General features: G+C 44.2%; 2 protein-coding genes across 6 annotated transcripts in view; both read right to left on the reverse strand.

Annotated features, from left to right (window-relative positions):
- Positions 1-2,213: 2,213 nt before the first annotated feature.
- Positions 2,214-16,608, reverse strand: NFRKB (nuclear factor related to kappaB binding protein). Of its 3 annotated transcripts, none has more exons than XM_065738536.1 (25): positions 16,393-16,608; positions 15,801-16,002; positions 15,578-15,705; positions 14,894-15,068; positions 14,591-14,692; positions 13,947-14,020; positions 13,520-13,604; positions 12,892-13,072; positions 12,640-12,748; positions 12,069-12,195; positions 11,183-11,248; positions 10,131-10,210; positions 10,003-10,046; positions 9,488-9,545; positions 8,869-9,043; positions 8,200-8,306; positions 7,775-7,898; positions 7,176-7,255; positions 6,642-6,862; positions 6,256-6,538; positions 5,752-5,970; positions 4,522-5,307; positions 3,689-3,795; positions 2,861-2,996; positions 2,214-2,450 (listed from the first exon to the last, which is right to left on the reverse strand). In XM_065738536.1, exons 1-25 carry the CDS (start codon positions 16,525-16,527, stop codon positions 2,325-2,327), a joined length of 3,930 nt encoding a protein of 1,309 aa, XP_065594608.1. In that variant the 5' UTR covers positions 16,528-16,608; the 3' UTR covers positions 2,214-2,324. The 3 variants fall into 3 exon arrangements, with proteins under 3 accessions (XP_065594608.1, XP_065594610.1, XP_065594607.1); XM_065738538.1 differs by having other exon boundaries at positions 4,561-5,307; positions 9,488-9,548; XM_065738535.1 differs by having other exon boundaries at positions 9,488-9,548.
- Positions 16,609-18,297: 1,689 nt separating this feature from the next.
- PRDM10 (PR/SET domain 10) overlaps positions 18,298-27,477 on the reverse strand; it is a 36,832-nt gene continuing 27,652 nt past the window's right edge. For all 3 annotated transcript variants that reach the window (XM_065738540.1, XM_065738541.1, XM_065738539.1), the window contains 10 exons: positions 27,277-27,432; positions 26,328-26,507; positions 25,571-25,681; positions 24,573-24,773; positions 23,875-24,018; positions 23,337-23,507; positions 23,015-23,155; positions 22,467-22,635; positions 21,872-21,984; positions 18,298-21,040 (listed from right to left, as the gene is read on the reverse strand). In XM_065738540.1, coding sequence (XP_065594612.1) covers positions 20,804-21,040; positions 21,872-21,984; positions 22,467-22,635; positions 23,015-23,155; positions 23,337-23,507; positions 23,875-24,018; positions 24,573-24,773; positions 25,571-25,681; positions 26,328-26,507; positions 27,277-27,432 — 1,623 coding nt within the window. In that variant the 3' untranslated portion in view covers positions 18,298-20,803. The remainder of the gene's footprint in view (positions 21,041-21,871; positions 21,985-22,466; positions 22,636-23,014; positions 23,156-23,336; positions 23,508-23,874; positions 24,019-24,572; positions 24,774-25,570; positions 25,682-26,327; positions 26,508-27,276; positions 27,433-27,477) is intronic.

Raw genomic sequence — 27,477 nt, forward strand, 5'->3', positions numbered from 1 at the left:
ATCGACCTAAGAACTGAAAAGTGAAGAACAACTGTTAAAAATAGGCAGACTGCTGCTCAGTACGTTTGCTTTGAAAAAGGAACACACAGAGTAACCCCAAGCAGAGATCATTAGGTTATGAGAACATCTCCCTGAGGTGTAAATACAGATATTTCCCTCGACTGGAACAAAATGAAGCAGCTGTTAAACAAAGGTTAGAGTGTGTTTCAATGGCCTGTGGCAGTTTGTGTAGGACTCAGTCCTTGTAAGCAATGATCACATGATATTCTCTCAGTGGAAATAAATACCTATCCCACAGCTTTGAAGAGACAATGACTGCTCTTACATAACACCGGCGAGGAATTCACTGTGATGAGAACAGGCTGTAATTCCATTGTTTCATTTAAAAAGGTAATGGTCAGGCTGCATCACAACCAAGCTCCTTTCAGTTTCAGGCCCCGCAGGAAAAACAGCTGGGAAAGGGATATTGTCAGCACACCACTTTCTCTTGGCCGAATACTGCTGCTCCTGCACACAGCTCTGCTGTACTCACCTGGAAGTTTAGTTCCCAGTGCAAGGGGACAAAGGAGCAACCGTGAACAGCCTTGTTTAAATATGTCCTCATCCAGCCCCAGCATACACCAAAAAAAGAACCTGAACCTATCTCTGCCCTTGAGCATACTGCTAAGAGATTATAGGTTACTTATAAAACCAACTGCTCTTGCAGAAGCTGAAGGTTATTTTTCAACCAGAGTGGAACCAACACATCAGGCAGGTGGAAGCTGCACCATGGAACGGGGCGTGCTCTGCTCCTGAAATGGTGTACTGCTCAGTTCGGAGTGTAGCTCTTTAACAGAACAGTGTGTGGTGTTCTTTCCCCAAAGATCTCAGGCTTCAGAAGCAACGAGAGCAGTCCTCAGCCATCATGCACATAAAGGTAGCTCATGTTGTCAAGCAGTTCAGCAGTGATAGTTAGGGAAGAAAGGAGATGGTGATGACGTGAACAGGAGAGCACTGAGAGATAAGACTTGGTTCTATAAATACATTATATTCAATAATATGTAACTCAGAGCAAACCACATTGTAAAAAAAGACAAGAGAAACCATGTCAGAAGGAACCACCTCACAGAGGAAGATGGACAATCTATTAGCCCTTGGCAAGCAAGACAATCATGTACACAAAACAAGCTGTACAAAACTGAAAGGAGATGGCAGAGGGATTTGTAAGGCTTTCTGCACTCTTATTCTTCTCCTAGGTCAACACTTCCTGTGATCTTATTCTGGGAAGGCTTCGAGGTCACGTCAGGACAGCAAGGAACTCTTCTCCAGTATGTGCAAAACTCAAACAAATTTACAAAAGGATAAAATTCTAAAGATAAAAACCAAACTGAAGGCCAGAATCACTGGTTAAAATACTTCTTCCAAGTCTAAGAGACTGAAGTCGGGGTACATTTGAAAACATACCTCAAACTTTTAAAACAAACTACTATTTTCTGACTGCTAAAAAGATTTGTTGAGGAAAACTAAAGGAGAATGCTTCTGGTGAATGCTTCCCTTTCCAATATATTCTTATTTGCTGATAGACACAATTACTTCTTGCCATTTTTATATCCCTGACTTGTTTGTATCTCCTCCACTCCTCGCTCTTCCTCATGGTTACTAGCTTTTTCTTTTTTACATCAAGAACTGTCCTGAGCAGGGACTCTTATATGGCCCTCGACAGAATTCGACACGGAGGTTTTATCTGCTCAACAAGAAGTCTGAGCTCAGAGATAGGAAGAGGTATTTTAAAAGTCTCTATATAAATAGTACATTGAATGTTTTAGGGATCTACTGTCACACTATGTTACAATGCCTGGTGTCCAAGCCATGATCCTAAGTCACATTTATCAAATTAGTGCCAGCTAGGCTCCGCCAAAACGATGCACCTTCTTCGTGACTTTGAAAAGTCAACAAGTTACCTCTTCTGAGCAAGGTACCCTGGTTAAGAAGGCCCAAGATCAACTGCTTTGTCTGCAACCCAAAACGGACAGAAATGACAGGAGGCCTTTTGTAAAAAGATCTCCAGATGGGAAAAGAATGTGGGAAAAAAAGACATTTCTTAAATGCTGAATGCCATGGAATTTGGCTTTATAGATCTGGACTGAAACCATTTGTTTTACAGGTACAGCATCTTCTGATGTGGAATTTCTACCTCGACGTCACACGCTGACTCCAGATCAGCAACGTGCACTGCACCTCTCCAGTCTGACCCCTGGCCATGACTGTGGTTTGGTGACCTTGGATGGAAGATGGCAGCATATTCAGGAAGGCTGCTGGATGGTGATCAGTTTTCAGACCAGTACTCATAGCTGATCTTGGGTCTGCTTTGGAGATGGAGCTGTGGTCACGACGACGGTGGAAACCGCTTTGGTTGAGCCAGACACCGTTCCCTGCTGGAGATGGGAGGCTGGCACGGTTTGAATTCGAACCTGTTTGGAGGGGAAAGAAAAAAGGTCATGTCAGGAACAGCCTGGTGTCACACAGGGCTTGCACCACACTGGTAAGTGATCCACTGCTGACAAACTTTCAGTCATGTGAACAAGACCAAACACGTGTCAGGAGCAGAACGTTACACAAGATCACTCCATCCACGGTTCACGTGGGAGGGTGGCAAGAGATCTCAAGATCAGAGAGGAAGAACTAAAATCTAGTTTGAATAAAAGCCCACATGTCATCTGCTATTACAAGCTTTTAGAAGCACTTCGATCGATCGGATGCTTCACTTCTAATATCAGCAGCTCTCGACGAAGATCACTTTTCTGAAATAACAGAATGCTGTTTCCAGACAGAACCCAGGAAGTGTCCTCATGAAGATGTGAAGTCATCACAACGCCTTTACCTGTGTGGCCTGGCCTTGCTGCTGCAGCTGCTGCAGTTGCTGTGCAGTCAGAAAACTCACAGGTTTGTTCCCAGCAATCAGTTTTGTCCCTGCTGGCATCGTAGTCAGGATGATATTTCTACCCAAGCCACTGATGCTAAGGAAAGAGAATTGTTGAAAGGTGAATAAACAGTACAGCAGGTTATATCTTTCACAAAATGTTTTTCAGTTGCTAGGAGATTAAATGACTTAGCTAGTTTACTAATGATTTTAATTATTTTTGTTTCACAACAATGGCAAGTGAAAAGTTTATGTCAACATTTCTCACGATTAGAGAGAATTACCTTATCACATGAATTAAACCCTCTAACTCTGGACCGTGTTTGTTACTGGGCTAGTCTGATCAGACCTGAACACTTCCCAGGGAACGCAGAAAATAGCTGAGCACACAATGTTCTGCCTTGAAATATTACCTAGGGGAGACACCACCAGAACTCATGGAAGAATAAACAGAAAGACTACAATACCTGAATGCCACAGGAACTTGACAGTTAACAATGCACTGGTTTCTTTAACAGAGAGATGGCCTCATATTACCAACAGCTGTAGGTATGCCATCAGGTTAATTCTTGCTCAAACAAAGAACTAATCTATTATAAACTAAACTACTATAAGTTGGTTTAAAAGAAAAATGTTATTATTTTCTTCCCTGTATGTGCTAGAATCTACATCTCAGGGCACCTAAACAATCTCTACCACCCTCTGCTTGCTAGACCCCCAGGAACTTAACTGAACAAAGAACTTCCTCAGTCTGTTTCTAAACAAAACTATTAGATGGCAAGTACTCACTTGGCCCCGAGGTTGCCCTTGATGATGGGGGCAGTCACCACACTCTTGCCTTTCACTGGCTGGCTGATCACTGACAGAGGCACTGTTATTCGGGCTGGTAGTTTACCCTAGAGAAGTTGAGGAATACATGAGAAGCCACAGGGAATACAGCAGAGAAACTGCCTGACAACATGCAATTACCACTCAGATGCTTTTCAGCATCCTGGGAACAGAAACCAAAGCAATGATGCTGAAGTAAGCTGTGCTCTGTTTCAGGCTAATTAAAATTCACCTCCAGCTCATTCACCTCACAGCTGCCTCAATCCTGCAAATCCCCTTCATCTTTGTACCATATTCCTCTGGGAAGGAGCACTGCATTTGCCCATCGTTTTTATCCTTATGAAACTATGGTGATGTCAATTCACTTATTCAGCTCTCACAGTACAGTTTACATTACACTCAGCTTTGGGCATTAAAACTCTAGTAACCTGGGAACTCGATAAAAATGTTTGTACAAGAAAAAAACACTTTCTACTTGTGACACCACTCCAAGAGAAAATGTCTCAGAGGTGTGGGGTGAGATGCTGAACTGCAATAGTGAGGACTTCAGGCAAACCAAGTCGACTTCACTCACTGTCCCAAAGTGAGTTCATGTAAGACAGGCATTTATCTGCTCTCTGGTTGTTCAATATTTAACTGCAATTCCAGCACCACAAAATCAGTTGTGGGCTTACGTTCTACAGTACTTAATTTGAGCTTTTGCAGATGGAAGAGGCTTTTAAGAGATAAACCATCAGTAATAACCCTCACTCCCCTTTCTCAGCCAACTCCAGAAAAAGTTCAGCATTACTTACTGCCTGTGATGTGGACACTACTGTGGTGCTGACAGGGACCTGCCGCACAGCAGTGGCTCCTGTGCCTATAGTTATGGGAGTCCCAGCAGCTCCTGAAGCAACAGCAACTGCTTTTGACACTGTGGCACTCATGGTTGGCAATGAGACAGCTGAAGTATGGACTGTGCCAGGCACACTCACTGCTGCAGAAGAGGGCACCTGCTTAGCGTGGGTAGCTACAGTAATGGTCTGCCCAGCTTTGGGCGGCATCACCCCCAGCCCTTGGACAATTCTTATGGTAGCAGCTGGCTTGGCCTCAGTGGATGCCACTGTAGTAATGGCTTTGCTCTTCTGATCTGCCACAGTCATGCCTAGAGCAGGCATCAGTCTGAAAGCAGAACTCGTTGGCTCTGAGGTCTTTAAGTCAGGAGTCACTTTAACCACTGTGCTTCCAGCTGGACTGGAAGAAGAAGAAGAGGCCGTGCTAGTCTTGGCTGGAGAATCAGCAGTCTGGACAGGATTGGACGTCACATGCAAAGTTGCAGAAATGCCCTTCCCACTAGCACTGCTTCCAGCAGCTGCTGTGAAGAGGTCCTGAGTCAGTTTGACAGTAGTGACTTGAGATTTGGCCAGGGTGGCCATCATGTCCGGGGTGATGCGCAGCACAGTCTGCCCCTTGGCATCCGTGGTGATGGAGGAGGGGGGCAGGCGCAGCACATCCTTTCCTTGGATCCGAAAATTGGTAGCTGCAAGTGGGATGCCGCTTCCAGGCTGGGTCTTCATGCCAAGCTGCCCTGTAATAGCCACCTGGAAAAGATGAGAGAACCAGATCTGTTACATCAAACTGGAACACGGTCCGAGGCTCAGCAGAACCAAAGGAAAACTTCCCAGCAGGTGGATGCTGGCTCAGTGTTCTTTCCTTCCTCAGCAGGAAAATAGTTCTGTTTGCTTGTTACACAGCATTCACAAAATCACATCAAATGTCCTGGAACGTGTTTCTTTTTCAAACAGAATGAACAGAAACAAGATCAACAGCTGGAGATTCTAAGTTAAAGAGCCTGCACTAACATATTCTTTACCTGTACATGAAAATGGGGCTAAAATACAGCAAAACAGGAATCTGCCCAAGTCTGCAGGGTCTCTCAGCTTGTACGTGGCAGCTGATTGCTCTTTTCACATCTGCATGCACATCTGCCACGATAAATGGTAAACTGGGACATGCAGTTCACTCTCTTCTCTCCTCCCTCTCACCTGCTTGATGATATTCTGGCCAGCTACATTCTGGATGACAGTGGTAGAGGAGGTGCTTGTAGCAGAACTGCCTGGAGAGCTGGTTACTGCCTTTACAGCAGGACTGGGTGCTGCAGACAGTCCTGTCACAGTGATGCCTGTCTGTCCTGCCACAGAGGTTCCTGGTCTTTGCACCTGTACTGGGCTGGTTTGAGCTTTTACTGGTAGAGTCATCACAGCCTACAGTAAAACAAAGAAGCAGCTTATGAGCAGACTAACACAACCCTAACAGACTAACACTTAATGGTTTTGTCTCATGCCTTAGCTTGCAAATTCTGTATTTTTTACTGCAACAAATGAATGAATGCTGCCACGTAACGTGGCAACGGAAACAAAAAAAGGGGCACGGAATGGTATCTGTGCACAGCTGTTATCAATGCTCTGTTTCTGCAGCTGCAGCACACTAGAGAGACTCACAGGCGAGCAGTCAGAGCTACTCCACCATTTCCATGCAGCCAGTCTCACCTGAGGCAGCACTTTGGTTTGTGTGGCTGTAGCTGGGACGCGGATCTGAGGCACAGACGTAGGCTGCTGCTGCTGCTGCTGCGTTACCACTGGTGCTTGCTGAGACACAGCTGGGAGGTTGGACTGGGCGCTGACCACACGCACCTGAGGCAGCACTGATGCTGCAGTATGACTTACCACCCTGCTGGGAGGTGGCTGTGGCCCAGGCTGGGTCTGTGAACTCTGGGCTGTGGAAAGCAGTGCACCAAGCTGTGGCATGGTAGGGGATGAAACCAGAAGAACGCTACAGAGAAGATAAAGCCAGTAGGTCAGCACAGGCGTAGGAGATGCCTGAGAAAGAACCAGCAGTGTTCACACGTGATGTGTAAGATAAAAGGAGAGCACACCTTTGGCTGGGTTTTGCTGGCTCTGATCCAGCACTCGGTACACTCTTGCTAACCACAGACACTGGTGGTGGTGAAATAGGCGTTGCTGGCAGTGCTGGTGCAGTGGGTGTCACAGGAGTCACGGGAGTGGGTGGCATGCTGGAGTCACTCAGGCTCAGCTGGCTGGGCTCTGACGTGCTGCTGGGGAGTGCTTTCACAGAGCTCTCCTTGTTACTAGATTTCTGCAGGGAAACCAACCAATTTGATATCAATGCAAAAAAATAAAAAATAAAACAAAGACATCCAGATCCTCACAGCTTCAGCACAGCAGGAGGAAGAACAGCAGGCAGGTTTCACAGGCTGCAAAACGGGCACTGCTACCAGACTAACTCTCACATACATGTACAGAACGAACTGTTAGCTCAAAAGGAAATTCAGTGAATAACTGGTGATTTTCATCAGCCTCAAAGGATGTAAAATGTGCACATTAAGTTAGATCCATATCTCATTCTCCATCAGAAAAGCATCTGTGCAAATCTGTGCAAAGAAACTTACCACTTTTGCTGGAGGTTTGGGCTTCTGCTGGAGAGCTTTCTTGGCCTTTGCTGCAGCAGCCTGAGCCTGGTGGATCCGTTCTGCAAATACATATTAATGGGTAGGCTTCCTGAACACAAGCAGATTTACTTAAGAAAGTGGCCATCCAAACCTCTAAGTTCATCAGGTAAGAAATACAACACACACCCACACAGGCACACATAATAGTACATAAAAAAAAGCTGAAAACCCACGGAACAAAATTAGCCCAAAAGGCAGAAATGAAGATGTGCTGCAGTGTACATACAGCTGCAGTTCTTGCACAAAGGATGCTATTTTTCTAACAACTACTCAATATAAACTAACACACTGCTCTGCAACACTGTATTTAAGTGCTGAAGGCCTAATATTAGCAAAGTGACTGAGAAAAAACACTAGACTGATGAATTGATGTTCATTATCCATCTAGGATAAAAAAGCTCAAGAGCACAGCAAACACTCCTGAAAAAGCAGAGTGAAACATATAGGTATTTTCAGCTCAGTAGATAATGAGTGAAAGATATGGAGGCTTTCAGTTCAGTAGATGAGTGCACAGGGCAGTCCCAACGAGCCCAGCTTACCAAACTCCTCCTCGCTCCTGTGTCGGTGCAGGTAGATCCACAACTTGCGTCCAATGTCGTATTTAACACAGGGATCTTTCTCATAGTGTAATCGATCCAAAGCACCACTCACAACAGTATTAACCTGGAAATTCAGAATTCACCCTATTACAGAACGCCCAACTTGGGGTAGCTAGTGGTCAAGGATAGGGAAGCCAAACCCATTCAGCATTGAACCAGAGTAAGTCGCTGGCAATTTAAACATGAGTAAGAACTAAGGGCAGAAGCTGCTCTACAGAGTGCTGCTGCCATCCTGGACTAAACAGAGCTTCCACAAAGCCAAGGGCTCTGAGAAATCAACTGTTTCTCATTCTACGTTGCAAGCAGCTGTGTGCATGACGTGGTGTAAATTCTGGGTCTTTTCTCCCAGATGACACCCAACTTACCTGAGCACTTGTGACATCAGGAGCAAGGAACTGGGAGTCTTTGAGCAGCTCACAGATTTCAGCACGGGTTCCCTCTCCGTTGGGAAGCCGAGCAGCAGCATCACGAACTGAAGGAGAAAGTCAGAGCTTAAACTTCCAGCCCTAATGAAACAGCTGCATTCAAATACATTGGCAGATATAATTCTGTATTGCTTTTTCATCCATCTCCACTCTACAATGCCCTCTTAGTCAACAAAATCTAGTCCTGCTGATCCCTCAGGGCCTGCAATGTCTGTATGAGCAGAGATTACAAATGATCATTTTAAAGTCCACCAACTGAGCTGGCCTGGAGCAACGAACCAGGGCACCAGCAGTCAACTTCACAACAGCACACTTAAACCACCACTCTCTGTTTTCCATTTATCTGAGCCCTAGCTTCCATCAGCCTCATGAAATCTCCTCTCCATTTCACATTTTCTGTCAGAAAAAAGGAAAGACACAGCTGCCTTCTACTCCAGCAACACCTGCTCCCAGCATTTCAACATCACTATTTCATGTAATTTTTTCTTCAGTTGTCGTATTTTCTTTTTCTTTTACAGTGTAGACTCCTAAAATCTCTGCTGGAGTGGACAAATGTGCCTTTTGATTAGTAAATAAATGAATGACTGTCAGAGTATGCAATCACCTTACCGAGGGACAAGATGGTGACATATGCTGGCCTGTCTGATCGCAGGAGGGAATGCTCTCGGGCTTTGTTTAGGGATGTCTCCTTGTCAAACACCCCCTTCACAGGACCAACAACAGACTCAAAGCCATGCATACGGAATGTGAAAGCTTTGTGGGGCTGGCTGTAACGGTAACGCTCCTGTGTTTGGAAACAAGAGGACTGCACTTAGCAGGATACACACTCTCACCACAGTAACCCTCTAATACAGACATTCTTCCATGGAGACCACAAGCCCTCAAGGCACAATAAAACTTGTGTCTAGCACTGTAGCACAGGTAACTAAATGTATGAGTGCACTTATGTTGCCACTTGTCCTCTGATTTTTTGCACTCACGCATGTTCAAACAATACAGATGTGTCATCCTCATTTGCTGGGAGATGACAAAGGAGATAAAAATGTTGGCATTAACAAAATCAATTGATTTTCCTGATACCCACTGGAAACAGAGGTTTTTGAAATAAGCACTTAGGACATGTGTTCCTCATCATCTGTACCAACAAAGTTTTTGCACAGTATACAGCTCTCATAGCATACAAACTCTCTTGTTGAATGGCCAGCTCTCAGGAAGATCCTCTTTTTACCTGCTCCTGGAACACACGTTTCTCCTCTCCAGTGCTAGGTCGGACTACATAGTCAGTCCTTCTGAAACAAAGACCACTGTCAGTTTGAGCAACAAATGCACAGTAATCCCAAAAACTGTCCCAAAGGATCAGACACCTCATCCTTACTGTAAATCCTTCTGGCATCAAAGAAAAAAGTTCTGAAAGCATTTATTCTGATATATATAGTCCTGCAGAGACCTTGAAATATGCCCTACAGTCTATCTGACAGTCAGCAAGGATTTTAAGCAACTCAGTAAGGAGGACACACGTGGATCAGAGGTCTGCTTGGGTAACAGGTGAATTTGGGAAAAACTAAGCTGAGTTTGCAACGTCTAGTTATTTTATTTATAAACTCTGACTACAAACTCCCCCCTGCCACATGATGCAAAATTTTTCTTTGAAGTAACCAGCTCTTCAGATCTAGAGGTACAAGGACCAAATTCCATAGCTTCAGCACATACTGTGAACGTTTAAAAGCAGTGTTATACACTTACACTCTAGGAATTGGTGTTGTGGCATCTGAGCTGTCTTCATTTTCCTATAAAAAAAACCACAAATGTCAGTGTTGGACAGAACACAGTCAGGATTTGTGCTCCTAAAAGACCGTTTTCTTCTGACTCACTTTGAAGAAAGTCTGGTCCTTGGTCTCCAACCAGAGCTGGAACAGTGCTGCCAATTCTTTCTCGTGATCCTGGCAAGAACCTAGTCCAAGAAATCAAGAAACACTGGAAATGAAAATTATTTGTTGTGAAGCCAGTTGCTTGTACTTCCCAATCACCTCCTACTCCCTTCTAACCTCCATGCATCACCAGTCAGAAGGCACTTCACATACTTCACAGATGCTCCAGTTTCACTACTTGAACACATTCAGGCACAGCAGAGGGCTAAAACTTAAAGAATCCCCCATGCTCTCATGAAGAATAATGCTTCAACTCCAAAAATAATGGAAAAGATGTTGCTTGCAATACAGCCACTTGATGTTTGCAAGGGTAAACTCAGTCAGCAGAAAGAACTACCTACATAAGCTGCACCAAAGACTGTGAAAAGGACTGGAGGAATACTTCAGAATCACAGACTCACTCACGTTGGAAAAGACCTCTGAGATCATGAAGTCCAACCTGACTCCAAAGCTTTGCCAGTTAAAGCCTGTGATCGAGTCACGGTAGCTAAGAATAAAAAAATCTGCCTGGCAGCCCAAGTGAAAGTAAAAAATGCAAAGCATCTGTAATTCATACAATATGAGCATGGGCAAATTTATTATTAATTTGCTCTTTGGCTGCTGTTTGTAAAATGGGAATAATATCAGCTCCCTTAACAAAGAAGCTTAAATTATTTATAACTGTAATTAAGAATTAGTCTGAACAATGAGAAAGTATGCTCTACAGAATGGAAAATATGAAGGTGTTCAGAAAAATCTGAAGGGTGACAAACAGGGCTATGTCAGCAACACGAAGGCTCAGTGCCTTTGATCACTTTTTCTGTTGCTCAAAATAATGTCTTGTGAAAGCACTGAATGTAAACCACGTTTCTGTCCAGCTAGAAGAATACAAAAGGCCTAACAACTGAAATGACAGAACTGCTGGACTTCATCTCCAAGCTACAGCAAGCAAAAAGAGCTCTGGAGAAAAGAAACGAACTTCACCACAGTAGAAATCTTAGAAAAGTGCAAGTTACCAAGCAATTTCCACTGCTGAGTTCTTTCCTTGAATTCAACGAAAGGTGAGAAGCTGGATGACACATCTACAAAGAAAGAAGGGCGGATCAGAAACACCACACAACAACACAACCCCCACAGCTCTACAGCTGTAATGCAAGCTGCTGAGTGAGACTCACAGTGACAGCATTCTAAGTGATTACATAAGTACATCTCCAAACACACACTTGCCCAATGGGAAGGCTAGGATCTCCAGAGTAACAGTGCAAGGCCAAGAACGGGACAACGATCCACAGGGTGAGATCCCAAGAACTGTTACTGTGCTTATTCATGGGCTCATGTTGAAACAAACTTGAGATCTGCAGTAATCACCATCATTATGGAGAATATTACGTATCCATTTTGCAAATGCCACTACAATCTGCACGGTCCCCCCATTCAAAATTATGCAAATCAGAACCATAGAATAAATTAGTTCAAAAGGAACAAATTAGTTTAAAAGAAACAAGCTTAGCTGGTCCGAGCCCCAGGTAAAAGCTGGGTCAACTTCATGTTTCCAGTGGACTGCTCAGAGCACCATCCAATTAATATTTCATTATCTCCAAAGAGAACCACAACCTCTTTGTACCTGCTTCAAACATGCTGCCTTAAGCACAGGATGTGAACAGGAGAAATGACCTGTTTCAGCTTCACTTAGAATCAAGCTGGGTCTTATCTACTGTCCACATGCAAATGAAGTCTACCACAATCATGAAGAAAACCATCAGACCTATTACAGAAACACTGCAAACAATACAATGACTTATTGTACTGATGAATTAAAGATTGACTGGAGCTATCATATAAACCAGCACTGATTAGAACTGATGTATAAGCACCATTAGTTTTTCTGACAGCTATTCTTACCTCTGCTGTCACCTGTCAGGTACTGCAAGGCAGGTAAAACCAGTTCAGACCAGTTAGGAGCAAAGGAGAACCAGTTATTCAGTGCACTGGCAGGAGAAGATTGCCAATCTATGACTTTATCCTCAAGCTGGAAAGAAAAAATATGCATTCTGTCAAAGACTGAATGATCTAAGCTATGAATGTTCTAACAGAAAACAACTAAAACAGCAAAAAACATAATGCAAAACAAAGATTTTATACTGACAAAAAAAAAATCACCTGACTTTTTTACATAAATGTAAGATGGCATTTCAGAAGACAGACAGCAAAAATGGGAGAAAAAAATCCCCACTGCCAGCAGCCTTAATACACAGAATTTACCTGTCGTGACCTAAATAGCAATTCCTATTAATTAGCTATTGGAAATGAAAGACTCACGAAGGCAAGTTGATTGAATTCATGAACCTCATTAAGAGCAGAATGTGGTATGCACTCTCAAATACTTGTCATTTTTAACATGGAACCCACACATGAATGTGATTTAGAGCAATCTGACTCTGAGAAGCTTCTTAAACACGTGGGTGGTTCTCACCACAGAGAGACTAGCAGGTCCTTCCAGAAACAGTATCTCCAAAAGAAGGAAGAAGAAACTGGAAGATATTTCATTTACTCCAAGGCACGGCTTCATCTCTTCAAGGGGTCTTCAAATGAAAGAAAACACAAGCAGTGTGTGAGCACACTTGAGATCACACACATATACAAAGCCCATCTTCACATACAGAGTATATGGAGTTGAACATCCCCCCGACGGCACAGAGTGCTCAGGGCTTTTTGAAGCACTTACTCCTCTTTGACAGATGACAGAGTGATGGGGGAATGATCTTGAGACAGCGATGGGATCCCATGTGCACTGCTAAAAGAGTCATCCAAATCTTCCACCTCTGATTTAATGAACTTCAGCTTTTTTTTCTTTTTGTCATCCTTTTCCTTCACCTTTTTCTTGAAGGTTGCAAGGTCAAATAAAGCTTTAGAGATGAGAAAAGGAAGAAAAATAACAACATCTTACTATATTTCAGTGAGGGCCATAAAATAACAATATAATTAAACATATACTCAAAAACACATGTAAGACAAATTTAGTCACCATCTTTTCAGCCCCTCCTCCTAGTCACATCCGTGTGTCTTTTTTCCCCACAAAAGGAAAAGTACAGTTTCCATGCCAACATGTATGAAATTAGAAAAGCAAAGGTAACTGCCCAGAGCAGATGTACAAGTTAATTCATCAATTAGCTGGAAGCACCTTCAAGGGAAACTGGAGTTATCTGTGTGCACTCCAAACTTACAGTCCCAGAGCAGCTAGCCAGGCATGCAAAGAGGAACAGAATACACTGCTCAGAAGAGACTACCTCCATCCTCAGCTTTTCATAGTCACAGAACACCCTGTATTCATGCAACTGCTTCCAGGCACTGACCTGCTAAGGACCCCTTCCTGCCAGCATTTACACGAGTCATAATGTCCTCAAGAGTAATGTCTGTCGTCACTAAATCTGGGTGGTCCTACGTGGGACAAGAGGACAGAAAGGAAAATCAGGAAAGGGTAAAATGCTGTGTTAGCAACAAAGATACAGGAGATAATCAAACACTGAAACGCCTCAGACTTATCCGGGCTCAGCTTATGAAGTTAATCATCACAACAGAAACAGGGAAACAGTGTTCAATCCACAAGCTGAAAACGTTGTGTTTCAACAACACATCGTGAAAATTAGAGAATGCTTCTCAGCAGATACCCACGAACAAGGGATGCATAAATCCATCAACAATTACACATAATTATGGTATGGAAGTGAAGGGCAGCCACACATGCTTCTTGTCAGGCCCCAAGACTTCTTGTTATCTTACAGGCTGATATTTTCGCTTCTCACGGTGTTTCCTCAACATCATCTTCAAATCACTCTCACCAAGTTCTATCCTGTCTGCAATGAAAAGTCAGAGATAGTAGGCTTTTCTTGATTTGCTTGGTTACTTTCCAGACATGGAATGCCATCTGCTATTCATTCTCACCCTCAACAACCTCCAACTTACAGTAAATAAGTTTTCCTTGATAATCTGAAACTCTTTCCATCAAGCAGCTTGTTATAACAGTTCCTAACTTTGTTCATTAAATTGCTAATGCAAGCATAGAAGTGAAAAGAAGGGAAAACCAAAGGGTTTGCAGCCTTGATTACAGAAACCTGCAGAGGAATTCCCTTGCCACATACACATAAACAGTTAACAACTGTACTACAGTAATGCTTCAACCCTCACGGCCAACAAAACAACACAAAAAATCAGCAGCATTAAACCAACTGTAGAGTCCTGTGTTAAAATACTCTTTTTTTTCAAGTGAAAACAAAGCATGAGAAGATCTGGATATTTTGGGGACTACAAAATTGATGCATTACATGATTTCTCATGAAACAACAGATGCTCACACCAGACTTAGCCCAGGTTCTCAAAGCAATCCTCACACCTCAATCCTTACTGACACACAGGTTGTCCCTCACCTGCTGTTTTCATGTCCATGGTTGACAACGTGGGTATCACTCTCAGGGGAATTGGTGGACTTGGACAACGCACTGGAGAGCTCGGAGGCCAGGAGCTTAGATCTGAAATGAATAAATCATCAATTAAATTTCTGCAAGTCTTATCAGCCCTAACACAGGTAATCCTGTTCCTCAGTGCGTAGTAAAGGGCAGCCAGTAAAGCTGGAGTTCACTTCTCATTCCTCAATCAAATACGCTGTCCTCACTTTAAAAAAATGCATTTTCTTTCTGTTCACAGCTCAGATCTTTGCTTCAGAGCATTACCTTCTTCATCAGAAGACAAAGTAGTGTCTCCACACTCCTCTTTCACTTCCCTCAGAATCTTCAAGTAGCGCCGCTGTGTCCGTCTCTCCCGCTCCTCTGCATCATATGATGGTGAGATATGCTTTCTCTTCAGGATCATCTCAGGGCCTCCTTTCCTAGCTAACTCCAGCAAGTGCTGGAAAACAAGATGTGCATGATGCTAGTTATCTCATTACGACACTGTAAGTTAGGATGGTCAAGCTCAGTGCAACCTCTGCAAAGTACCATACGGGCAGTTTTAAAATCAGCATTTTAGACATCAGTCAAGCAGAGGAGAACAAGAAGGGATTTAACAGGAAATTTCTGCACCTTTGTTTGTACGTAAAACACCACACTATTATTTAATGTGGACTGTTCAGACTCTAATTGCTGGTCTAAGATCTAGCCGTGCAGTTTCCATACCTGCTGAGGTGGGCATGGAAAGGACACTAAATGAGAGCTATGAGAGTTTTAAAACCTACGTTTGATGTGCATCTTTGCAAATACAACAGTGTTCTAGCATTCCTGTTTCACACACTCTTGTTTTTACACTGGAGGAGAAAGAACCCCTGAGAACTGTGGAGGCACAAACACCAAGGCACGCTGCTGAAAAGACAGCCTGTTAATTACAGGACAGAAGGAAGTGGCAGCTGTGCTGACACTCACGTTGCGGGAAGCAAGGATGTGCTTGAGCAGTCGGTAGAAGTACTGCTGCTGAGAGCTCAAGTAGCGTTTGTACTGCGACTTCAGACAGAGCTGCCGGTACTTCACGACTTCAGGATTGAAGTGTCCATCTGTAGCAAAGAGGCAAAAATTCCTTCAGATTTCATCCAATCCCAGCTGAGAACTTAACTGTGAGAACACACGAAGCATCACTGCGCTCCCTGACCCCGGAACAGCTTCTGGGCGATGTGCAGTGGATTCCCAAAGCGGAAGTTTTCGCCGCTGAACAACGCAGAGATGATTTTGTTCTGATGCTCCCGGTTGTTTTCAGGAAAGTGAGGCAAGAACGTTTTTAGGTGCTCTTGCTGTGCCTCTGTCAGCACCTCCTGCCACGTGGACAAGCTGACAACTTCAAAGAAGATCTCAGGCTAAAGAAAGGAAATAGCAACGGTGAAAAAACAATGCTTATGCATCTGTAGCGACTTAAGCTCTTCCTGCAGTTAAAAAACACAAGATTATCTCATGCTAAACAGAAAACAAAACAACAAGAAAGTTGAGGAAATAAATGATGCTGTTGGAAAGAAAGCTTGAAACTTGTATGATCTTCTCAAATGCAACCATAAGAGAGATCTTTACCTAAATAAAGAAGGTAAAGATTTTCAGTGCTTTTCTAGGATTACACAAAGTACTGTTCAATGTCTTTTCAGAACAGTCTGCAACGCTTCCCTTCTCTGTTGCTCTCCTCTGTACTCCCCCCAGTGGCAGTTAAACACGCTGTCAAAGCTCTGCAAACACAAAGTATCCCCAGCACTACTCACGTCCTCCAGAAGGTCCTCGGGCAGACTGACTCTGGTCGTGCCCAGCAGGCAGTCCTCCATGATCCGCGCCCCATTCCCGTCCCCGCATGGCCCCAGCTCTAAGGGGTCTGTCAGCATGTGATCCAGGGAGTCCATTCTTCTCTCTTTCCAGCTCCTGAACAACAGCAGCAAAACCCTCAGCACAACCACCGTTACCCATCCAGATCCCCAGCCCAGCTACATCCCACAGACAGCACCCGAGGAGACAGCTGTTTAAACACACGTTAAGTGACTGATCCAAGAGACACAGACCACAGGGAAACACAAAAGGACATTCAACCACAACACACACTGGGCCAACTGAGGAGTGCTGTTCCAGAGAGCCTGCAATACCAATGAGCACAGGTGATCATGTCACACTGCTTCCTACGTGCGGGAGCTGTCATTAACAGGGTGAAACACCGTGATAAAGAGGCTGCATTTATCGTTTTGGGGCGTTTTTAATACGCAAACCGAAGCACTGAAACTAAGTTCAGTTTCTCATAAGCTCTGCTTGCAGTCAGGGATGGGGCCCCGCTCCCCTCGCACAGAACTTGCAAGCAGCTGCACAGCTCAGCTCCCAGCAGAGGCCAAAGGGCACGAACCACACAGCGCGAGTACAAGCGGAGATTAAAAAAGAAAAAAGACTAAAACAGGGCAGAAATGGCTATTTCACACTGAACTGCTCCAGTTTTCCATCGCACGGCCCCGAGCAGACACGGGGCACACAGAGGACGGCACTGCGGGCGCTGAACAGCGCGCTCCCGCCTACGGGCACTGAGGCACGCAGCGCCGGGGGGGCTTCGGCAGGCCGCCCATCCCGCACCGAGCGCTGCAGGCCGCTCCTCCGCGCCCGGGCCGCCTCCTCACCTCAGCGGAGTCCGCACAGCTCCTCCGCGGGCAGTGAGTGAGGCCGCGGGGCCGCCCGCCCCCCCGGGAAGCGCCCGGCCTGCGGCAGCGGCCCACCCCGGTACCAGCCCCCTCACGGCTCCCGCACCGGAAGACGGCCGCACCGGAAACCGGAAGGTGGCCGCCGCTCTAGGCGCATGCGCTAACGCACGGCTACTGCGCATGCGCAGTCCTGGGGCTACGCATTGCAGGATGGGAGGGGGAAGCGCATTTTCTTTTTACCGGTGCTTTTTGTCTCTCCCACCCCCACCCTTCCCCCAGTGCTTCAATAAATGTTAGTTAAAAGCCACGGTAGGGGAACGCAGCCCAAAGAGACCACAGCCTTTTTTTAAAAAAGAAAATTTATTAATTTTGTTTTTACATCTGCCAGGTAGCACAAGACTATTAACACTCTAACAGTCACTGCATGTACAATGAACATACACATTTAAATAATGGCAGAGCACCGTGGGAAGGAGCCGAGCTCCATCCCCAGCGCCCAAGCAGTCACAGAGGGGTCAGTTCAGGGTGGGGTGGTCTTTTGGGGGGGAGTGGAGAACAAAAAACAACAGAATCTGACCCAAAACACCTACACAGAAAAGCACGAGCCCGAGCAGAGCCCATGGCAATTCCCATCTTCGAGCAGGTAGCAGTGCTGCAGTTACACTCCAGGAGGACATTTTAAGAGAGATCTGCAGGGTGGCTCTGGTTAAAAAACAACTATAAATCGTATGTCTTCTGCACTGCAGAAGTCAAGAAAAAAACCATGCCAACTGCTGCCTTGGTCTTCTTTCTGTTTAGTGGCGAGCCCTGCAGCACAACTGTGCTGCAGCACTGTGCAGCTTCCCCCTCCTCATTCTGGGAAGTCACTGTACTTAGTTACTTTGGAAGGAAAATTCACAATACTTGATCTCCAGACATGCTTCTCCTTCCATAAGGCATCAGTTTGACTGAGGACACAATGAGTCACTTAATGCTGGTGTCAAGCTGATGGCTATTGCTGTGGGACAGAGCAGAAACTTCAGTAAGGAAGGTATGAGTTCAAAGGTGCTGTTTTACAGTTGCTGTCTGGAATGCGTCTCACCTTTCAGCTTTAAAAAACTGGTACAAGAGCAAGCAGCCTCATCCCGTGACCTTCCCCAACAAAGTGGAATAAAGCAAAGAATGATTTGTTTGTTTTTTTAATTTCACAGTTGCAAAATCATTAAAGACAAAGCTTGATCACCTCTAAAGACTTCAGAGCTTTCAGGCTTTAAAAATGCTCCTGTAGAGCAGTATCCATTTGTAGTTATCTAACTTCCAGGTCTTCTGCTTTCCTACTGCTCATACCACGTCTGTCTTGTGTGATTAATGCAGCAGTCTGAAGGCAGACTCCTAGAAAAGGACACTGTCAGGCAAAGCCAATACAAAGAGCTTCTTTCTCTTGTGTTCTCCCATACAAACGTTGGCTGTTACTCAAAGAGTGCTCAGCAACATGATTTCAAATAAATTAAGGGGAATTACAGCTGCTTGGCTGCACTGATGAAGTAGATGAGCTCCCAAATCCACGCAACCAAAAGACTCATCACTGCCCTTGACAAAATGGGAGCTCAGGTCTACAATAACTTACCAATCTCATTAATGCCCCAATTATCAGTTAATGCCCCGCTACAGTGGCTTCAATAAGAGAAGTGAAATCCCAGGCACAAATTAATCTACACTTTGGCAAATCACTTCAAAGCTACCTTGAAACTGGCCAGTATTTTAATCAGGGTTTCTCATCATGCACAGTCACTATTTCCACGCCATGTTAACAGATATGTTACTTACCAAGGGAATACATGCTACAAGGCTCTGCCAGCAAGTGACAAGACTTTCCTAGCCTGAGTGTTCAGTTCTCTCAAGCTTAAGAGCTTTACCTCCATAAGCTCTGGCACCACAACCTGCATACATGCAGTAACACTACTCACATGATTCAGCTTCATCTCAATCTGTAAATTACACCAGAGTTCCAGATTTGCACTCAATGCAGCATATGAGAAAACTTCAAAAACAGAGACCCTCTCTTAGTTCTTCTGGCCTTTCTCAAGGGCTGTTAAGACAGAACTACTTTGCTTTCAGTTCTATAAATAAACTTATCCTGTTATGCACTGACATTCTGGGATGAGGTTTCAAGCAGAATGAACGAACATTCAGACATACACAATACAGCCCAACAACGGTATGTGGAGTTGGAATCACACTCTTGCAAATACCAAAGAGCATTAAACAACTGACTGTGAAGGAGAATTATGTAAGAAAAAAATACACCACCTTAAAAGAAAAAAAAAAACCAAAAGCACCCTTTCCCTTTCTCCTGGTCCCTGAACACAACATGAGTTCCATACATAGACCAGGTCGAGCAAAGCAGGCAACTCTTGCAGATGGCTTTCTGTGTCCTGTAAAAAGTGGTCCACTGGTGCTTTTCTTGTGTTTCCTGAGTCCAAGGCTGGTCACTTTAAGAAACTGTCCAAAGGAATTACTGTGTTGTTAACAAGGTATTTGGAAAACCAGCATAACCAACTCTTCAGCCAGTCTTCAAGAGAAGGATACGTCCACTTTGAGGTGGCAACAGAGATGACTACCCTGCATTTTCAGAAGGTGCACTTCTATAGCCCATTTCTCCTGGCAGATCTATTGTTAGAGATCACAGCAGAAGCTGCCATGCAGGCTAAGGTAAGCCTCTCATGGGCAAAAAGGCATTTTTCCCTGCAAACTCCAGAGCGGAAAAAAGATAACAGTGGCTCCATACTACTGTTACGTGCTGCTACTGTTCTGTTCCAAACATAAGACTGCACTTTTCCTTTTTCTGGAACTGCTTGGTAAAGTAGGATAGGGGAGACAGCATGTAAACAGTTTGAGGGTTGGAAAAATAATAATTTAATGGACTGCTTCTGCATGTCCTCACAGCTTCACTGAGATATCCATCCCCACACACACGTGCCAAGAGTCACCGCTTCGCTGCTGCTCTTCTTCTCCAGGAAGTCTGCTCTCAAGCATATTTTCCCTTTCACCTCAGCTGCTGAAACAAAGACAGAAAAAGTTCTGCCACACTCCAGCAATTTATGTAACGTCCTCTTGTTTCACAGCTCTTATTACAAACATACATACAACAGTCTGCCAAGTCAGCCTTCAGATGGGCAAGCTATTCCCTTACAGTTGAAATAGTAGATGGTTACCAGGGACACTTCTCAGAAGGAAAATCTTAGGGTCAGCAGACATGCCAAAAAAGTCCAGGGCAAGCAGAGGTTTCATCTCTCCTCCTGTCCTTTTTGTTAAAAGCTGCATAAAATGGCATCCCAGAAGGATTTTGAGGGTAATTCTTCATGGTCACTGAGGACTTAAACCCTCTTAAAGCATTAACAAGAGCTCCATGATTTTAGCTGAAGTGAGCATATTCTTTAAAACACATGAGCTCCAGGATACCCATACACTTGGGCTTTTGGAGGAGGTGAAAAATACAAGCAAGTGACACTGCAATGCTTCTTCATTCGTGTTCAGTTGGGAAAGTTCTTGGTTTAGTGATGTGCACTTCATTGCCCCCGTTCCCATTGGTGGTTGTAGTGATTATGTACTGGGTTGTTTGCTGCTGAGTACTCGTTTGAGATTCCAATGTATCAGTGTGGGTTGTTGGCTGGGAAACACCAACCTGTACCTCACTGGAGAGTGAAGAGTTTTGTTTGACATCCAGATCAGGTTGGCCTTCAGATATCACATAGTGAGTCTGCATGAAGAATGTAAAAGTGAGTAGCTTTGTCTTCTACAGTGCCTGTTCTAATCAACTCTAACCTTCCTGCTGCTGTGCTGAATGACATTTTGGCATAAATAAGGAACCTTGAAGATGTCCTGCTTTTAAACATAGTTTTGAGACCTATGTAACAAAACAGACTCTTTGTTTTGAAAAATGTTGGACTACTTTGGTCCATACAAAAACAGTCAAACTATTTATACAGTTAACTCTACATTAGAGATTGAAAACTACTATTTCATCAGCAGGATAACAGAGTGAGAAATGTTCCCAGAAACTATTCTGTAACAGTTTAGTTGTAAATATTTTTAAGACTAATCAACATCACACAATCATAACTCTTCCTGCCAATGTGAATAAGAGAGCTCTTTGAACTGGAAGGAGTCACACACACTAGGGGCAGACAGGCACAGGCCTTGGGAATGGCTAAGCACAGAAAACTGTTCTTAACACAAGGAAATATGATGCTACTTCATAAAACAAAAAGACATTGTTTCCCTTAGGCAGATGAGATCATTTCTTGCCTTTTGTAACCTGAAGTCTGTATTGGTAGATTTGAACATCAGTTTTTTCTTTTTTCCTTAACCTACAGTGACAAATTTTCGTTGCCTTACCTATAAATTCTGCCCCACATAGAAACTCACTACAATTGCAACAGAAAGCTAATGCCCTTCCAGACAGTATAGAGCTGTCCAGGTGTGCTGTCATTTTCTGTGGCCCAAACATCATTTTGGCATCCACCTAACCTTTAAACACATCAAGCTTGACAGTATTCTCTATATAAAAACGCCACCTTTTTTTCCTTACCTGAGTAACTGCTTTCACTTGCCCTGTGTTGACAGTGGTGACAGGTGTACCTACAGCTGTCTCTGTGATGACGTACTGGCCTTGAGGAATGGTCATCATTTGAATCTCAGATGCTAGAAGATTGAAAAAGGAGAATCAAGATCTGCAAACCCAAAGGCCCCCTTGGAAAGTGATAATGTCTTGCATCAGTAACAAGAGTAGCTATTGAGGATTTGGTGTTTCACAAATACAACTTACATCCTGTTATCACTTGAGAAATTATACAATTATCACCCAGCAGCCAAGGACTTGAGAAATCATTTCACATCTTTGATTTTTTTTTTCAAGGATCCATTCAAGTGTGAACAAGCTGCTACCCAATACATGGATTCTTACAGAATGTGAGATCCTTGGACTGAAGGAGCCCAGTTTGCCTGTCTAAATCCTGTACCAGGTAATTATTGACCCACAGTAACAAAAGCTAACAACTACTTTCATTTGTCTAAGATAATCCTTACAATTAACAAGCTCTAAAAAATGTTATTCCATCTCTTGGCTGGTAAAACAGAACAGAGTAGTCTCACTAGCCAAGCTTCCAGCTACAGCTGACACTTACAGTAACTCCGAAACGAGTTCCACGTGCTGGGAAGATATGTGTGCTGGACTGAAGAGCCTTGCTGCTGCTGGAGGGCTTGGTTCTGTGTAGATGTGGCTGTCTGCATCTGCGAGGGGCTGAGTTCCTGCTGTGATTGTTGTGAGGAGGGACTCAGAGGCTGACCCCCAACCTAGGAAAAAAATAAAAATAAAAATCAAGCAGACTGCATACCTCTGCACTGTTATCAACACAGCCTCCTTTATCAAGGAAGGAAAATGGAGGTTTCTATAGCATTTTGAGCAGAAGGAGTACAAAGTTTTCCTCCATCTCCCCCACCTTGCATCTTGCATAGGGCCGGAGGAAATGGCACAGCTCAGGGAGGTTCAGATTGGATATTAGGGAAAGGTTCTTCACTGAGATGGCTGTCTGGAACCAAGCCCTAAGGAAGATGATGATCTCAAAGATGCTCACATGGCAGTTCTTCCATGTGTGGTCCTTTAACTGATGTACAAAAGCTTACTGTGATGCAGAATAGTAATAGGCTTGCTATGCAGGGAAGAGAGAGATACCTGTGATGATGATGGAGCTGCAGGCGATGGCTCCGTGACCTGGATGTGCTGCACCTGGATGGCATGCTGGGTGTATGTCTGGGGGTCATGAAGCTGTCCAACATCCACTGTGGAGTGCTGAGACTGGTGAGGTGAGGTAGCCTAGAAAGAAAATCATTGCACAGGTATATACTTCAAATTCTCTGCCTAAACAGCCACAGATTTCTCACTTTATTTTTAGTTATTCTCTAACGAATCTCCCAGTATTTACAGCCCCAAGAAAGCACAGGCTCCACATGAGAGAGTCAAAAAGCATACCAAAGTCCCCCAGCAGGTTACACACCTGGGCCACTTGAACAACCTGCAGCTGAATGTGCTGAGGCTGCTGCAAGCCAGTTGTGGACTGAGACACAGGGATGTACTGGATTCGCTGGTAGTCTCCCTGGGGAGTTCGATAGTCTGTTGTGAGGGTCTGGGACAGCTCTGTCATTGCCTGAGTCAGCAAGTCTGTTGTCTGAGCAGGTAGAAAGAGACAGTCAGAATATCTCAGGAGAATAATCACAGTGCAAATCCGTGAGATGTGGATTCCTGAATAAGTTAGGCATGTTTGCAAGTATTACGTAGACTCAGCAGCACATATCTGAGGGAAATGGAGTAGAGGAAAAGGTAAATCCTAACAGCTCGAGGAAGAAAAGCACAATTCCTGGTCAAGCAAAAATACAGCACAGATTCATGAACAGAAATGACCTTTAGTAATGTCCTAAGACATGCTTTAAAACAATGTCTGCCAGAAATACAAAGAAACACTATCACTACTACCAGGGGGCTTCTATTCTGTTTGCTTCCCTCCAGTGATCTGATTTCATGCCTTGAATCCTTACCACAACAGTCTCCCCAGTAGTGCTGTCAGTGGTCAGGACTGCAGGAGTGGAACTGATGACAGCTGTCGCCAGTGGGGCATGTATAGTGTTAGGGAGCTGAGCAAACTCTGGGTGCTTCTTGCGAATGTGTTGTACCATCTTTGTCTACAGAAAGATGCAAAAGAATATTAGAAAAAATGTCTGGCAACTCAGGCTTAAGGTCAAATGAAATCTAACGCATGTGGACAGCAGCTTACAGCTCTGACTGGATCAGGATTAGTACTGTAGGATTTTCTGGTCAGCAAAAAGGGAAACAGGACCACAAAATTTCTTCTGATTAGAGCTACCTGATATGCAATGTTGTCTCAAACATCAGAGTCCATAAGCTTTTTACCTCAATGCAGATAAACATTTGGGGACCTTCTCCAAAGGTCACCTTCTGCTTCAATTTTGTTTCTCTATTCCTCTTCCCTCACATGCAACAAGTGAGCAGTTTCCAAGCTTCTCTATTTGCAACCACACACAACATGATCCTTTCTTCCTTCAAGCTCATCCCCTCACTTTGCCATAAAACTAGCAGGCTGTACCTGCATTGTCAGTACGCAGCATGAAGCCAGCACTCTGGCTCACAATGAAAGAGCTTTACTTACAAAAGCCACAGTGAAAGTGCATCAGTAGAAAAAGAGGCTGTCCTCTGAGGCTATGAGATGCTCCCTTACCTTACTGCTGTACTGTTTGGAACAGTGAGGACAGCAGACTGGAGGGGTGGCTATAGTGCCTGTCAGCTGGGTGTGGGTGCTCAGCATGGGATCTGGCTCTCCCGGGCCCGCAGGGCGCAGTTTCCTGATGCTTGGAGGTAGCTCAGCACCAGGATGGTTCTTCAGGATATGTGCTTTGCGTTTGCTGGCACTTTTGTACACCTGAAAGGTAACAATTTGGGTTGCATCATTTTAATTTTGAATGGAAGCACAGAAAACTGATGTCACTTATCTTCACCTGGAAGGTCTGTATGTTGTTTTAGACAAAGCATTTAGCTGTAACTTCAAACAAGTACAACATAATGCATAGATAGACACACACATTCTGGTGTTTAATCAATCTGAAAAAGCAACTATTGTGTAGAATACAGAAGTTATTTGAGAACATGCTCAACGTAAAACAAAGCATCAAATCAGTCAGGAAACGAAGAGGAAAACCTTCTTTAGCTCATACTTGAAGGGCAAACACCAGTGAAGCCACCAACCATCAGATTTATCAATGGTCCAGTGTTAATCTGTCGTGAAGGTTTATGTCTCCATTCTTGCATGAAGCATCAAACAGCTTCAATAGCCTTCACTAACCACAGTCATTTTCATATCCTAACTTCTTAGGCACAAACACATTCTATAGTATTATTTAAACACTATAATTTGTCTCCTTTTAAACAAAGGAAAGGAGGCATCGCTGAAGCATGCACCAAGATTAAGAACAGTCAATCAAAATGTACTTCCTGGTTTAAATCTTACCAACTCCAAACACAGCAGAAAACTGCAAGTTTCAGTTACCATTCAGACTCTTTGGCCTAAATTCATTTTATCTCAACCTCTTTTGGTCAGTGCTTGCCATCGAGCCCTTCTGAAACACTGCAAGCCCTGCCAGATGTTATAGTGCAGAGACAAATTGCTTGTATACAAGTCTAGGACTGAGTTACATTCTGAGGGCTCATTTCCTTACCTACCTTATCACAGTACTGACAGAAGTAATCTCTGTTGGGTTTGATGATGGGCAACGTGAGCTCTGGCACCTCTTCTATTTTCATGTCTGGATGTCTCTTTGATAAATGATTCACCTTAGGAGAAAGAAACAGAAGAACAAGAGAGCACATTACAACTGGAAGCTAAGCAATTGCTTTTTGACTTAGACATGGTAAGTGCCAAAACAAAACTGTAGTGGTATTAGCCAGCAGCACCAGAAGCATTTTCTACTGCAAGGGCTACTGTGCATTCAGCTGCAAGGTAAACACATGGCCTTGCTATACTTATTCATAGTCTCCCTCATCAAAATGCAACAGAAAGGGGTAAAGTAACTTGTTAGAAGTCTTGAGTAGCTGTGAACAAGTTAATATAAAGGATCGCTGCTAGCAGAGATCACAACCCTCTAAACAGGATGGAAGAGACCTCATTTGCAAGCATCCTTCCACAGGAGCAATTACAGTGCTTGGCCAGCAGAGGCCCCTCCCGAGGAGGAGAAAAACATGACAGCATCATAAAAGCTGAGCCATCACTAAGGCTCAATCATTGATACGGTGGAGACAAACAGGCAATAAATGCACACATCTGCTGAATGCACAGCTTTAAAGAAGATGCCTAATTTCAAATCAACAATAAGATTATTCCCATTTCACAGCATCGCTGTGTTCCAGCAATGGGAATTCATTCTACCTTCATTCCTTAACCATTAAAACGTGAGTTGAGCCAGACCACGTGGATGCTCACCAGCATCCCCCTGCGGCGGAAGCCCATCATGCACAGTCGGCACTTGAACATGAAGCTCTCGTAGTCAGTGGAAGCTATCCGAGGCTTGAAAGTTTTTGAGCGGCTGATTCGATCAGCTTTCTTGGCCTCCCTCTCTGGGTTGTGCATCCTCTGCATGTGCTCTCGCAATTTGTCTTTCCTCTACACGAAAAGCAATCAGAGAATAAGAGCAATAACGTCAGTAGTGCTTATTGCCTTACTGTTTGCTGCAGTAACACAGTGTGTGGCTCAGACACCTCTTTGGCTTTTCCTCTCTGCTACTGCTGTGAAGTAGAGGTGAATGTTCAGCATTGGACAGCACAGAAAGAACTCTGGGCTTAGGTTGACTGTTCAAAAGCTGAGGCGACTCAGCTACAAAAGGCAAAGTTAAGCTAATGCAAAGTCAGTGGCTTGAATAAAAAAGAACCCCTCCAGCTTGACTTTTCTCTGATTAATCCAAAATTGACTCCACATCACTAGAAGATTACATCACTTAATGATCTCCAACAATGTTGACTTCAAGCCCCACAGTGGTACTGAATCTGTCCTGATGTTACTCCAGGCACACAGTGTTCAGAATGTGCTCCTTCACCCCAGAGTGCCTTCCAATCCCCTCTGTACCTCATGGGAAACTTCCACCACCATTTACCTGGCTCAGTCTGCTCCATCTGTTCTGAAGAAATCTACAAAGACTCTGGATGCCACATGCTGACAAGATGCATCCCATGGACATACACACCTCAGCCAGAAGTATTACCATTGGTATATCCAAGAAGCTTTCCAAACTGAACTGACAGCAGCTATACAATACAAGCTCTTTGTGCTTACACACATCCATTTCTTCCTTCTCAGAATACGACCATATCTGCTTGAAGGGAGGTAAACAACATCGACCTCCACTTGCATCAGGAATGATCAGGAGCCATCTTACCTTGAACTGCTTGCCACACGTGGAGCACAGGAAGTCTTTGCGGTCCGAGTGTCGCAACATATGGAGCCGCAGCTTGTCAGGCCGGCAGAAAGCCTTGTCACACTCTGTGCACTGATAAATCTTCTCGGAATGGAAACTGCGTACGTGTTTCTTGACCTAGGAGTGCAGATCAAGCAGTGAAACTGACACAAGAAACAATAG

The sequence above is a fragment of the Cyrtonyx montezumae genome, unplaced genomic scaffold (genome assembly GCF_038088225.1).
Source record: "Cyrtonyx montezumae isolate F1298 unplaced genomic scaffold, pur_monq_1.0 scaffold_22, whole genome shotgun sequence".
NCBI classification, from domain to species: Eukaryota; Metazoa; Chordata; class Aves; order Galliformes; family Odontophoridae; genus Cyrtonyx; species Cyrtonyx montezumae.